This window comes from Lupinus angustifolius, chromosome LG02, assembly GCF_001865875.1.
Source record: "Lupinus angustifolius cultivar Tanjil chromosome LG02, LupAngTanjil_v1.0, whole genome shotgun sequence".
In the NCBI taxonomy this organism is placed as follows: Eukaryota; Viridiplantae; Streptophyta; class Magnoliopsida; order Fabales; family Fabaceae; genus Lupinus; species Lupinus angustifolius.
This window is the reverse complement of record NC_032010.1, coordinates 19,359,748-19,375,045: the sequence shown is the minus strand read 5'-3', so window position 1 is coordinate 19,375,045 and position 15,298 is coordinate 19,359,748. Positions and strand designations below refer to the sequence as shown.

The 15,298-nt window shown below is 32.4% G+C and overlaps 1 protein-coding gene across 1 annotated transcript; it reads left to right on the top strand.

The window, feature by feature from the left end:
* Positions 3,211-3,654, top strand: LOC109327943 (probable E3 ubiquitin-protein ligase RHA1A). Its single transcript, XM_019561124.1, has one exon. The coding sequence runs from the start codon at positions 3,211-3,213 to the stop codon at positions 3,652-3,654; it is 444 nt and encodes a 147-aa protein (XP_019416669.1).

Below are 15,298 nucleotides of genomic sequence, written 5' to 3'. Positions count from 1 at the left end.
GCTCAAGAAAGCATTATATGGTTTGAAACAAGCACCTAGAGCTTGGAACAAAAGGATTGATGCCTTCCTAACTAAAATTGGCTTCATCAAGTGTTCTGTTGAATATGGCATTTACATAAAGAAGTGTGATGACAATGATATGATAATTATATGTCTTTATGTAGATGATTTGCTCATCACTGGAAGCAACAAAGCTGAGATTGCAGCAGTAAAGAAGAGCCTAAGCAATGAATTTGAAATGTCTGACTTTGGCAGACTAGCATATTTCTTAGGCATTGAGTTTGTGCAACATCATGATGGTATCTTTATGCACCAGAAGAAATACATACTGGAAGTGCTGGAGAGATTCAATCTCCTTAAATGCAACTCTGCAGATACACCAGTTGAAGCAAACCTGAAGCTTGGTGCTTGTGATGAAGAAGCCAAGGTTGATGGCACGATTTTCAGGCAATTGGTTGGGTGTTTGAGGTTTTTGTGTCACAGCAGGCCTGAAATCTCTTTTGGTGTAGGATTGGTAAGTAGGTACATGAGCTCACCTAAGCACTCCCATCTAATTGCAGCAAAGATAATTCTCAGATACCTGAAGGGAACTCTTGATCATGGTGTTTTATTTCCTTGCAAGAAATCTGAGACAGAACAAAATGCCCTGCATCTTGAGGCATATACAGATTCTGATTGGTGTGGAGATCAAGTGGATCGAAGGAGCACAATGGGCTATGTTTTCTTCTTAGGTAGAGCACCTATCTCTTGGTCATCTAAGAAGCAAGAAGTAGTAGCACTATCAACATGTGAGGCAGAGTATATAGCAGCCTGTAATGGTGCTTGTCAAGGTGTATGGATTCACGCACTGATGAAGGAACTAAGCTTGAGTAATGGTGAGGCAGTGGAGTTAAAAGTAGATAACCAATCTGCTATTAACCTTGCCAAGAATCCAGTGTTTCATGGCAGGTCCAAACACATTGAAACAAAATTTCACTATCTAAGAGATCAAGTTGCAAAAGGGAAAATCAAGCTACAACATTGTGCAACAGATTTGCAGATAGCTGATGTTCTAACCAAGCCACTCAAGACTGCACAGTTCAGAACATTAAGAGACAAGATGAATGTGAAGGCTTGGTGATAAAGATTTCAAGCTTAGTGAAGAAGATGAAATTGGGAAAGCTTGATAAGAAACAATAATTGTTTTGAGTTTATGTAGTTGTGAAGTTTGAATCATTCTTTCTTTGTTTTTTGTTTCTTGCTGACTTTTGGATTAAGGGAGGATGTTAAAATAAGTGTAATTCAAAAATTAGGTAATATAGTTGCAGAAGTTTCCATATTAGGAAAGTCAGTTAGTTGAATTAGTTGAAAAGCTTGCTATATATAGTAAGTTTGGTGTTTTTGATTTTGATACATTCATATACAAAGAAGTACATTCATTCTACTCATCCTCTCTTCCTTTTCTTCTTAATTCTTCTCTAACATTTGCCTCTGAATTAGAAAAATATTAATAGGAGTTCAATCTCTTTCCCATTCTTGACAATATTGTCAACAGTTTTTTCCTTGATCAAGTTAATCCTTATTCCTTAGCATCATAGCTGCTCCCGGTCAAACCAGGGAAAAAAATGTAGGTGGGTCTGAGAATATTGATATCCATCTCGAACATGAACCCACCCAATTACTTTATTGAATGATGTTTAAAATGTATGTGTTCTATATTCATTTCATCTACTATATCTACTCATCACAATTCAGTTTTATTGTAGAATAACTGTTTGTTGAATTAGATATATCAATCAATTTTTTCTAATTTTAGTTTTAAAAAAATTACTTTTTTGGAGATGGGTTCTCTGCAGGCTTCTATAAAGTCTATTGGTACGAGTTTGGAGATGGATTTTTCATCCCACCATCCTCAAACCTAGAGCCGTCAAAACGTCGGGCCGGTCCGCCAAAGCCCAAAAAATTATACGGCTCAGATATCATTTTAGGTACCTTTTATAAAATTCGGGCTTTTTAGCCCGGTCCAACCGGGCTATTTTAAATTTGGGCTCGGACCGGGCTTACGCGGGCGAGTTCGGGCTACCCGTTTTACTTATTTGTTTTAATCTTTTGTGGGATCTTTGGCTTGGTAATAAGCACTAAATGAAAATTTACAAAACAAATTATAATAAAATAGATAATAAGTATTATGTTATTGTGTATTTAATTCGATTTAACTTTTACCACAAAAATATAATAAAGAAAATAACGTTTACAGCAAAACTAAAATCAACATAAATTATTTATCATAGAAACTACACACAACCCAATTTAATATAATAGTTCACAATGAAAGTGTTGATAGAACATATAAAAGAAAATATTTTTGATAGTATCCAAATTTTTATCTATTAAAGTGGAGTTACAAATTATATTGTGTTAGAGAGTAATAGTCCAATATAAATGAGAGATTTAATAAAAGAGTTATATTAAAAATTATACACATGACATTAGATCTATAAGTTTGGTTGCATTTGGCATAAGAAATGTGTTAAAAAGTTATACGTTAATATCAAATGATACATATTTTTTTAAATAGATCAAATATGTTTAAAAAAATTTAAAAAAATATTTTTTAGTTTATGTGGCCGACCCCCACAACCCGCTTAGGACGAGTTTGAGCTACAATTTGATATCCAATATATAGTATCTATCTATAATCTAATATAATCTAGTATAATCTATGTGATAAACCAATATATAGTATCTATCTATTTATTTATTATTATGTTAGGATTTAGATTTTTAACAATCCAATATATAGTATCTATCTATAATCTAATATAATCTATGTGATAAACCAACATCTAGTATATCTATCTTCTCAAACCTGATTTTATCTCAATTACACCTATAATGATAATATTGTTATATCGATTTTGGTGTCAATTTTTATCTTATTAATATTTTCTCATCTAAATTTTAAAAATCATATATTATATCAATTAGATAACTTACAAGATATATATGATAATTGGCATGTCAAATATCTTTTAAAGATTAAGATGTATTTAAAGATTAAGATGCATTATTTTTTAACATAATTTTCCCAATCTCTACCAGCTTTTGCTCTATAAAAGCACACTTTCTAAACAACTCTTCAAATACTATTTTATTCTTTGAAAACCTAAGTGCTATATCCTCCGATCCTCTTTTCCTTCCAAACTCCTCTAAATCTTTTAGCTTTCATCCATGGCCGATGATTTATTTGAGATTGATTTGTTCGTTTATACCAGATTGTCTAGTACAAATATTAATGAAGATATTGGTGTTGTTCCACTAAACTATTTTAGCTTAGATTTCCATGATGAAGACATTGATGATGATCTAGCTAACTTTATTAGCATAGATATTAATCAAAATATTGATCAACAACATGCATGTAACACATTGGCATCGATTCAGAATTCATTGGAGAGACTGAAATATGAAGAAGATGCTTCTCTTTCGAAGGAACAATGTGCCATTTGTTTGGAGGAGTTCTGCAATGGAGATGAGTCAAAGTTGCTGGTTCGTACACAGTGTTTGCATGTATTTCATGAAGATTGTATGATCAAGTGGCTCCAACGTTGTAGTAATGTCAACCAATCCTATTCTTGTCCAATGTGTCGTTGCCAAATTTCATCCAAGAATTAAAATATTTATGCAGTGAAAAACTTGTATGGAAATATATCCAACACGTCATATTTGAAGACAAATACAATTTTGATTATTTGTCCTATCATTTAGAACTAAACTATTATTAAAATTTTAATATGTTATCAATATTTTATTGGTTGTCTCTATATGCTTACATCTTCACACAAATTCTTAATTGATTTATAATCATTGATCAAAAGACTTTTTTTTGATAAATAATATCGGTCAAGATAAATGATGGATGATTATAAAATATGTGAAGAGGAGTGTGTAAAACTATCATTAATTTTTCACCCAGTTGGATTTTTCATCCTTGTAGATTTTAGTATAGGGTGTTGTTTTAATGGTAGCAGAAAAAGAGAATGAATCAAGCTACCACCATCAGTCATTAACATTTGTATTTCATCTGCTTGTTTAAAACCTCGTTATCCCATAGTCATTATTTATATTTATTGTTATTAGTTATTTAGTTTTTATTAAAAAATTATGTTTTAAATTCAATAAATTTAATAGATAAATTAATAATGAAATAAAAGAATAATTTGTTGTAAAATTGAAACATTTGAAAATTACTTCAGTATATTTACCATTTTATCCATTTTAATTTCTATCTAATTAAGGAGTAAATAAAAATTAAAATTAATGGTGAAAAGAAAAATATTTCCAGATGATTGCCTAAAAGTTTTCTCTTTATATATCCATAGAGAAAGATTGTTATTAAAAATATTTTGATAAACACGTCAATGCTTGTGAATCCGTTTGTTAATTCAATAAATTTATTTAAGGTGAAAAGCAAATAAATCACAGATAGGATTAAATAATTAAAAAACTCAACACTTTTCCTAGAATCAAATAAATCACAAATAGGATATGCTTTATTTGAAAAAATATATTATCAATTATATACTACTCCACACACTTATCATCTAATTGTATACCAAGTGAAAAAAGTTACTCCACATCTAATTATGTAGATTAAGTTTTTTCCACTTACTCTTGAGTAAGTAGATCCATTCTCTATGAAAAAATTAAATGATTTTTATTAAGAATATTCTGAAAAAAGGGACCTTATAAAAGGAAAAATGTGATAAAATAATTAAGTTTAAAACATGCATAATCAATTTTTTCCCCATTCAAAAAAAAATATATTTATATGATAGTTCACTAGTCACGTTTCATTAAAAAAATGAGAAGAAAAAAACCTTACAAATCAATTTAAATTTATTGACCAATCACATGTAATTATCAATTATATAGTAGTTGAGTGGAATTTTCATGTTTTTTTCTTCTGATTACTGGATTTCAGAAAAATATGTATAAAAAAATCACAGTAACAAAAACCACATTAAAATTTAGGTTTATCAATATTTGAAGATTTCATTCAAAGGAAATCAATTAAATCACAAGCATATCTTTTATCTTATCAAAATCATGGTTTAACAAATTCCATAATTCAAATTATTCAATCATTATCTCATTAAAAAATCAATTAGTATAAAAATATGATCCAATAGAATCACATTAGAAAATCATCAAATTAAAACTACTGTTTATCAATTTCAAATTTGCAATATTTTATTCACCACTAGAAATTTCTTATTTACCGTGTGAGTTTAGAGATGGAAAATTACTTGTAATGGATTTTGAGACAAATTATTAAGCTAAAATAATCAATTCTTGATTTTTCTCTTATATTATTGAGTTGCACCTAGGGGTGACAATTAGATGGGTTTGGATGAACTTGGATATGGATCCTAATGGATGAATAGAAAACTATCCATCAATATATATAAATTCATCACATCACATTTTTAAATTATCCAATCCATCCATATCCAACGGATTCAATCCATCCATTTTATCCATGTATCCATTTTAATGGATTGGATGATGGATATCCAACCCACTTGAAGAAGAAAAATTCTTTTAAAAATTATTATTTAATAAAGCATTTTTAAATATCAATTTTAAAAGAATAATTTTATTAACAAACACTTTTAAAAAGTGCTATTTTGATAAGTACTTTTAAAAAGGTGAATTTGTGAAGTTTTTTTATAAGCACTCTTATTGGCAAGAATCTCTGGTGCAACATAATTGGTAGGAGCGTAAAAGTTTGGTTCAATTTTTTATGCAATTTAGTGACCGAACCGAACACAAAGATATGGTTCGGTTCTACTCCATTAACCGCAAATTTTATTTAGGAACCGAACTGAACCGTTCATTTATGCTTCGGTTCAGTCCCGCGGTTTTTCAACTTCTTTAAAAAAAATCCTTTATGAAATAGTTGAACAAAATTTGCAAAGTATAGAGTCAACTAATGAATACTAAACGCATCAATAATAAAGTATTTAATACTCTTTCTAGTAAAACAATAATAATTCAACATCTCAATGCACTACAAACATGAAATTTTAGTCGACAAAATCTTCGACAATGTCAAACAAAATTTAAGAATGACAAACTTGGTACCAATTCTTTAGTCCAACAGTCTATCTTCTCAATGGATAATCCTAAATGCTTAATCATATTTTACCTCCTAACTTTAAAGCTTAACCATCCAAATATAAAATACAAGTATTTTTTTAATATGCGGTCTATTTCTAACGGATCCAAAATTTAAAAAATCGTGAACCGAACTGAACTTAAATCGTTCCAAATAAAAAACTGAATCGAACCACAGAACCAAACCGAACTGCATTTTATGGTTCAGTTCAGTTCAGTTTCATCAGTTTCACGGTTTAAACCGGAACTGCTAACACCTTTAATAATTGGGACTTCCACAAGTTGTATCCAACAATCCATTATTCTAAAATATTTCATTTTGTTATTATATTATCATATTAGTCAATAACCAAAATGATATATTTATACTTTGCATTAAGATGTTGGGGTAAAGCACTAAGACCGAAATCGTTTATACTATTTTGATAAGCACTTTTTTAAAATCACAATTGCAATTTTTAACTTTTATAATGTGTGTGAGATTTTTCTTAGAAAGGTTAGAGAAACTTTTATATTAATACTGAATTAATTGGAAAAAATTGTTTTTAATTTAATTTTTTTGGATGGATTGGGTATCCATCCAAATGGATATATCCATTGGATATAATGGATGGATTTGAATCTATCCATTATCAATAATATCCATTGGATTGTATCCATTTAAATCCATTAGTTCTAACGGAGGAATTTGGATGAATTTTGGATTATAGATAATTTTACCACCCCTAGTTGCTCCTCTTGTGCTCTTTAATACAACTTTGCTTATAAAAAAAATGAAAATATAAAAGTACGTTAGAGAGGGGACCATTTTTATGTATTATTCTTTTACTAGTAGCAATTTATTTCCCTAAAAATGAAGAGATGAATATGTTTTCATCTCTAAATTTGATAAAATGGTAGGAGTCATGCATGAATGAGAAAAAAAAACTTGAATAAGAAATAAGGTAAAAGAATAAAGAATGAAAATCAAATCTTGATTACTTAAATAATATTTCTCATTGATTGAATTAGAAGAGGATACAATGATTTATAAATGGAAACAAGAAAAACTAACAACAAACCATCTAACAACCAACTATCTCAACAATACTTTAACATCCTCTGCAAGCTGGAATGTGTCATGCAAATCAAGCTTAGAAATAATTGTGTTGAACACAACAATATACTCTAATACCTCCTCTTGTTGGTGAGTGAATCTTCATCTCACAGTCTTGAAATTTGAATCTGACGCAATACAGATTCTTAACCATCATATGCAGAAACAACTGTATCCAAAGCTTAACCATCTATTTGACATAAGCTTAACCATCCAATGCTTTACCATATACTTGACAGAAACAAACAAACTATAATGAATGAAATAGAGAGAATGGATCAGAATCTCGATCCTAATGTATAACTTCAACGATATAAAATACACACTACAATAATATTGTGTGTGTAATCCGGGGCAGATCTTCTTAGTAACAGGTGGGGGCAATTACCCCCCTGAATTTATATTTTTTTTCAAAATTTTAATTTTTCTAGTTACATCCAAATAATGTCTTGAAAATACTTATCGGATATTATATTTTTCTTCAATTTGTAACTTCGTATATTGCATATATACACTAAGTCAATGTCAAGCTCTTCATACACAACACACTAAGCTACAACTAAATATCAAACATCAATCCAACAAACCAACATCCATTAATGTGACTAATACAGAGGCACCAGAGGTTGGCATTATGACCAACACAACTACATCAGCAACAAGTAAACTTAACTGCACAACAAGCACCAAGCATTTGGCCAATTGCATGATTCCTTAATTTCCCTCTAGGCTTTTGTTTCATGCCCAGTAGATAATTTCCTTTCTTCCTTTCAGTTTGTTATAGTCTGTTAATTTTGTTATTCTGTTAGGCCATTTTGTTACTTTTGTCAAGTTGTTCTCTTCTTGTTCTTGGCTTGCCTTAATAGCCAAGTCACTTTGTATAAGTTCCATCTAAGGGATTCATATCAATTAAGAAAATAAATGAGGTATTATTCAGTCTTGTAATATGGTATCAGAAGGCTTCAAAAACTAAAGTTGCAAAATTCTGATATATCACTGCCTAAAGTGTCATGACTAACTCTTTAAGCATTCACCAACAACAAGAAAATCAAGCTGCCCTCATCAACAACGAGACTCAAAACCGATACCACCTACATCCTAGAGAAAACCCAAGCGCCATTCTTGTCACTCCATCACTAGATGGTACCAACTATCATTCATGGAGCAGGGCAATGAGAAGAGCATTGCGCTCTAAAAACAAATACAAATTTGTAGATGGCACCATACAAGCACCAAATAAAAACCATCCAGACTTTGATCTTTGGGAACGCTGCAACACAATGGTCATTTCTTAGATAACAAGATGTCTCTCCATTGAAATCTAACAAAGTACAGTATACATTGAAAACGCCAATGAACTATGGCAAGACTAAAGAGAAAGATTCACCAAGGGCAACTACTTTCAAATTTCTGATATTTTACAAGACCTACACTCTATCAATCAAGGTGAAAGAAGCATCTCCACCTATTACACCAAGTTGAAGACTAAGTGGGAGGACCTTGAAGCTCTAAGGCCACTCCTTTCCTGCTTCTACAACTCCAAGTGCACATGTGAAACCCTTGGCAGAATGAAATCATACATGGACAATGAATATGTTATCTGCTTCCTAAAGGGATTGAATGAAACTTTTAGCATAGCAAGGACACAAATTTTATTGAGGGATCCACTTCCATCAATAAAAAAACCTTTGCATTATTACTACAATAAGAGGGACAATTAGAATCAGTTGACTTTGATGATAAGGTTCTCTTCAAGTCAACAACTCTAAGGTTGCAAGGTTCATACAAAAATCATAATCAATCATGCAAAACAAAGGACTAATCAAGGCAGATTAGGATATGGACAAGGTCGAGGAAGATGATTTTCCATATATGCACTCATTGTAACAAGGAAGGGCATACAGTGGAAACCTGCTACTTTAAGCATGGTTTCCCACCAAATCCACAAAAGAAAAGCCTAAACAACCATCTACTTCAATCAATAGCACAACAACAAACCTCCTTACTTCCAAGAAGGTTACCTTGGACACACAATGCACCAACAAATATAATTTTGGGCCTGAACAATATGCACAACTTGCATCACTCCTGGAGGAGCGGGAAGCAAAAGCCATAATGTCAATCAATTAAGCATCACACAATCTGATCACTCCCAAGACAATCAAGAAAAGCAGGAAGTAACAGGTAACAATAATTTTCATTGGGTCTTGAACACAAGGGTCACTGACCATGTGTACCCTGACCAAAGCTGTTTTAGTGCCTTCTATGTTGTAAGGCCTATCACAATTAATTTGCCAAATGGATCTACTACCTTGGCAAGATACTCAGGAACACTTATCTTATCAGACAAGATAACCCTATATAATGTTTTATACATACCTGAGTTCACATTTAATTTGATCTCTATCCTAAAACTCAAAATCTATGCACTGCAAACTACCTTTTCATGACTCACATTGCATAATTCAGGATATGATTACATTGAAAACGATTGGACATGCTGATGTGACCAATAGCTTGTATGTGATTAGGAGAAACATAGAAAATAATGTTGTACATAAACACAATGACAATATTATGTCTACTTTGCCTTTCTTTGATTTGTGGCACTTTCGGCTAGGCCACCCTTCTATTGCTATCTTAAATAACATTTGTAAGAAATAAACCAATGTGAAATATAATGCTGCTATTGTTTGTGACTATTGCCACCTAGGAAAGCAAAGTAAGCTTCCTTTCCCAAATAAAATGCATAGAAGTCCCAACATATTTGACTTAGTCCACATGGATATATGGGGACCTTTGTTTCAATCTTCTATCCATGGCCACATGTACTTTCTTACTGTCATAGATGACCACTCAAGGCAGATATGGCTATTTCTCATGAAAACCAAAGGGGACACTAGAGCCTTTGTGCAGAATTTCATCCAAATGAGCCAGACTCAATTTGCCAAAAACATCAAATGCATTAGGACAGACAATGGCAATGAGTTCAACATGCCTAGCTATTATTATGAGCTTGGCATTTTGCATCAGATATCCTGTGTTGAGACTCCACAACAAAATTCTGTTGCGGAAAGAAAACACAGACACCTATTAAACACTACTTGGACCATTCTTTTCCAATCCACCTTACCCAACATTCTCTGGTCCTATGCTGCCCAACATGCCACATATCTCATAAATAGAATTCCCAGCCCTATCCTAGGAAAAAAACTCCTTATGAATTACTTCATGACAAACTGTCTAACCTACTTGAAACTAAAGTCTTTGGTTGTCAATGCTATGCATCTACACTAATACATCAAAGGAACAAGCTTGACCCTAGAGCTCGAAAATGTATCTTTCTTGGACTCAAGTCTAGGACAAAAGGGTATGTCCTCTTTGATTTACACAATAGGGAAAATTTTCTATCAAGACATGTGGTATTCTATGAGCATATTTTTCCTTATATCACCAATGACCCTCCTCAACCTATGAGTCAAGTAACTAACTTAGAAAACACATTCCTTGAATACCATACTCCTAGGAAGGACAACACCACTGTTTCTGAAATTACCATTAACAACAATGAGGATCATCAATATGCCCCTGTCATTGAGGACAACAACCTTGAATCCAACAATACTCCTCATATCCCTGCCTCTAACCAAGATTCCAGAAAATCAAGTAGATTAAGGCAACCACCTAAATACCTCCAAGACTTCCATTGTAACCTCATCAACTCTAATGACCAACAACAACCAATAGGTGTCTATCATCCATTATCTTCTGTCCTATCCTATAATAAATCCTCTACCACTCACCTAAACCATACCCTTTTAATTACCACCAACAATGAGCCCAAGACCAATAAACAAACTATCAAATCCACTCACTGGATTAAAGCTATGCAAGATGAGCTCAATGCTTTAGACCTAAACCTCACTTGGGAGATAGTTGACTTACCTCCAAATAAGAAACCTATTGGCTGCAAATGGGCTTACAAGATAAAATTTAAGTCTGATGGCTCAATAGAAAGGTATAAAGCTAGACTAGTGGCCAAAGGATTTAACCAAACTGAAGGTATTGATTTTTTTAGAAACATTTGCACATGTTGTTAAGCTAACAACAGTAAGACTTCTCTTTGGTATTGCCTCTTCCAAGAATTTGATTATGCACCAACTAGATGTCAACAATGCCTTTTTACATGGTGATTTAAAAGAAATTGTTTACATGACCATCCCACAAGGAGACATATGCAACAACCCAAACAAAGTATGCAAGCTACAAAAGTCTCTTTATGGCCTAAAGCAGGCTGGAAGACAGTGGTTCACTAAACTATCTGAATCACTCTTAAGCCTAGGATACACCCAATCTCAACATGACCATTCAATCTTCACTAAGAACATAGGCTCTTCCTTCACAACCTTGCTTGTCTTTGTTGATGATTTGTATTAGCAGGCAATAACATAACAGAAATAGAAGCTGTGAAAACATACTCAGATAAAAGGTTCAGAATTAAGGATTTAGATGTTCTCAAGTACTTTCTAGGACTAGAAGTTGCTAGATCTCCATCTGGTATTACTCTTTGCCAAAGAAAGTATTCCTGAATGCTAAACCCGACCCTACTCCCATTGTTAAAACCACTAAACTGTATCAAGATGACACACCACATAACCCTGATCCACCCTACTACAGAAAGCTAGTAGGAAGGATCCTATACCTCACTAATATTAGGCCTGAAATATCTTTTGTTGTTCAACAACTAAGCCAATTTATGGCTAATCCTACAATCTGCCATTTCAAAGCTTTGAGCAGAATTCTGAGATACATGAAAGGAAATCCTAGCCAATGTGTCTTCTATCCTATAACTTCTTCTATTCAATTAAAAGCTTTTAGTGATTCCGATTGGGCTGCAAGTATTAAATCCAGGAAATCTATCAGTGGCCATTGTGTGTTTTTGGGTGATTCACTGATCTCATGGAAGTAAAAGAACCAAAACACAGTTGCTAGATCATCTTCAGAGGAAGAATGCAGTGCCTTGGCATTAATAGCTTGTGAAATTCACTGGCTGGCCTATCTCTTACAAAACTTCAGTCTCCCTTTCATCCAACCAACATTACTCTATTGTGACAACAACACTGCAAGACACATTGTTGCCAACTCAGTTTTCCATGAAAGAACAAAGCACATGGACATAGATTGCCATGTTGTCAGAGAAAGAATCCAATCCAAATTGCTACTCCTTCTACCAATCTCAACTATAAAGCAAATTGCAGACATCTTCACCAAGGCTCTTGATCCAACTCCATTCACATACCTACTTTCCAAGCTTGGAGTAATAAATATATACTCTTTAGCTTGTGTGGGGGGGAGGGGGTATTGCATATATACACTAAGTCAAGGCCAAGTTCTTCACATAACCACAAAACAGATGCAGCATCTAAGGCTCATACACTAGAATCTGTCACCAACTAACACACTAAGCTACAACTAAATACCAAATATCAATCCAACAAACCAACATCTACTAATGAGACTAATATAGAGGCACTAGAGGTTGGCATTATGACCAACACAACTACATCAGGAACAAGTAAACTTGACTGCACCACAAGCACCAAGCATTTGGCCAATTGCACGATTCCTTAATTTCCCTCTAGGCTTTTGTTTCATGCTCACTAGATAATTCCATTTTTTCTTTTCAGTTTGTTATAGTTTATTAATTCTGTTATTCTGTTAGGCCATTTTTTTACTTTTGTCAAGTTGTTCTCTTCTTGTTCTTGGCTTGCCTTAATAGCCAAGTCACTTTGTATAAGTACTCTCTAAGGGATTCATATCATATAAGAAAATAAATGAGGTATTATTCAGTCTTGTAATATCGTAAATATGTACAATATAACATTGTCTTGGCCATTCTAAAATTTATAGATAATGAATTATGTTCTCTTACATGTGTAAATGTCGGTATTACTTAAATACAATAATTTTATTTGAGTTGGTAATGATCTTATACTTATAAAATAGATTATGAGAATCACAGATTGTCTTTGTCAAACTTTGAAGCAAAAGTCCTAAGATCGTAAGGATTTTTATAATTCATTTAATATTGATAACATATATATTTTTATCCAAAAATCCTACCCTATGAATTTTAATGAGCAATATAACATTTCAATATTTTATTGTTGATGTCGTTAGTCATTCAAACTTGAAAAAAATTCAATCATTCCTGAATTAAGTTCAATTTTGATAATATAGGGAAAGTAAATGCATATTATTTACTTAATCGAGTTGTTCGTTTTATCTTAACTATTATGGTTTATACCAACAAGATATTGGCCTAGTAGTGTAAGGTCTCACTAGATCCCCAAGGTCGAAGGTTCGATTCCTCGGAGCGACACTTTTTGGAAGGGGCCGCCATAAACTTCGAAAGGGATTAGTTCCTTGCCCAAAAATGTGAGTGTATTGTGTATAGACTTGGTAGTACCAAAAAACTATTATGGTTCAACTACTCCAAAATTTTCAGAAACAAAGACAAACAAACAAAATTAAACATTAAGCTAGAAGATGAATTTCTTGCAGATAATATCATACATAATTAATATTGGAAAGAAAATAAATACTTTTTTTTACCTCTAATAAATTGCCGACGACTTTAAGAATTTTTTAATGTATGTACATTTTTCTTTAATGTGATTATTGTTATTTATAATTAATATGTTATTTTGAAACAATTATATATATATATATATATATATATATTATTTTTTACTCATTTAATCTTAATTATAAATCATAATTAAATATTATTGCCCCACATAAACTTTGTATCAAAATCTGCCATTATGTGTAATGAGAGGGGTAAAGAAAATAGAGTATGAATGAAGTGAGGGTAATTGGTGGTAGGCAAACAGAGTTGGCTTTTGAGACAAAACAATACAAATTGATCAGAAGAAGCCATTGAAGCTATTAAGTCTTTTCAATTATTTTTGAATGGAAATTATCAAAGAATCTTGCCAATCCACAAGCATTCTTGAATATTGGATTTATGAATCTTGCCAATCCACAAATGATACAGCTTCGCCATGTAAGGTGAATCAAGACACTGGCCGACAAACTTCCAAAAGGCAAAGAGGCATTCCAATAGGAAAAATAAAGTTCATTCTTGAAGATGAGGTTATTAAACTTTCTTCTGGAAATCTTCCTATGAAACATAGTTATGAACTTCTACTTTGCTCACCGAGAAGATGTTAGTTAGATCTAAAAATATTATTACAAAGATTCCCTCCTTGGCAAATCAATAGGGTCGTTGAATGAGCATTTGTTGGAAAATCAACAACTACTAATAACACTAATGCCTAATGCTGGTGGTATCCTTTGTTTTGTTTCTGAATGCAACAAATCAGTTGAGAAAATGACCCTTCATTATTATGGTTCTTGATCCTGGAATCGTCATCATTATTTATGTTTCTTGGCTCTACAGATTCTTGATTCTTATCATTAACCACATTGGCATAATGAAATCATATTTGGGTTGGGACTGTTTGATCAGTACTTGATGTTAGTTGCGCACTTGGAATTGGAGTAAGCAGCAAAAGAATGTTGTATTAGAAAGAATATTGAGTGAGTCTCAAAAGGAATATTATATATTGAACAGTTGAAGGCAATTCTTGTGGTGCTGCAATAGATTTTCTTTGTGTACTTTCTCCAATCGTGATGGTGAAGAAATGTAAAAGTAAGCAGTGTTCCTAAACCATAGAGTTGCTGCAAAGAATATACCTTTTTCATTGCATGTTTGTTGATCAGAAGGTGTTTGTGACTGCCAAGCACAATGATGATGATACCAAAATGAGGATTAAGGATCTTGTGAAAAAATGCTCTGAACTCATTAGATATGGAAGGATAAAAATACAAGGGGAACGCATAATTATCGCTCTCATACTATGATAAAATTGTAGGAGTCATGCATGAATGAGAAAGAAAATGTTGAATAAGAAAGAAGGTGAAAGAATAAAGAATGAAAATCAAATCTTGCTTACTGGAATAATATTTCTCATTTAC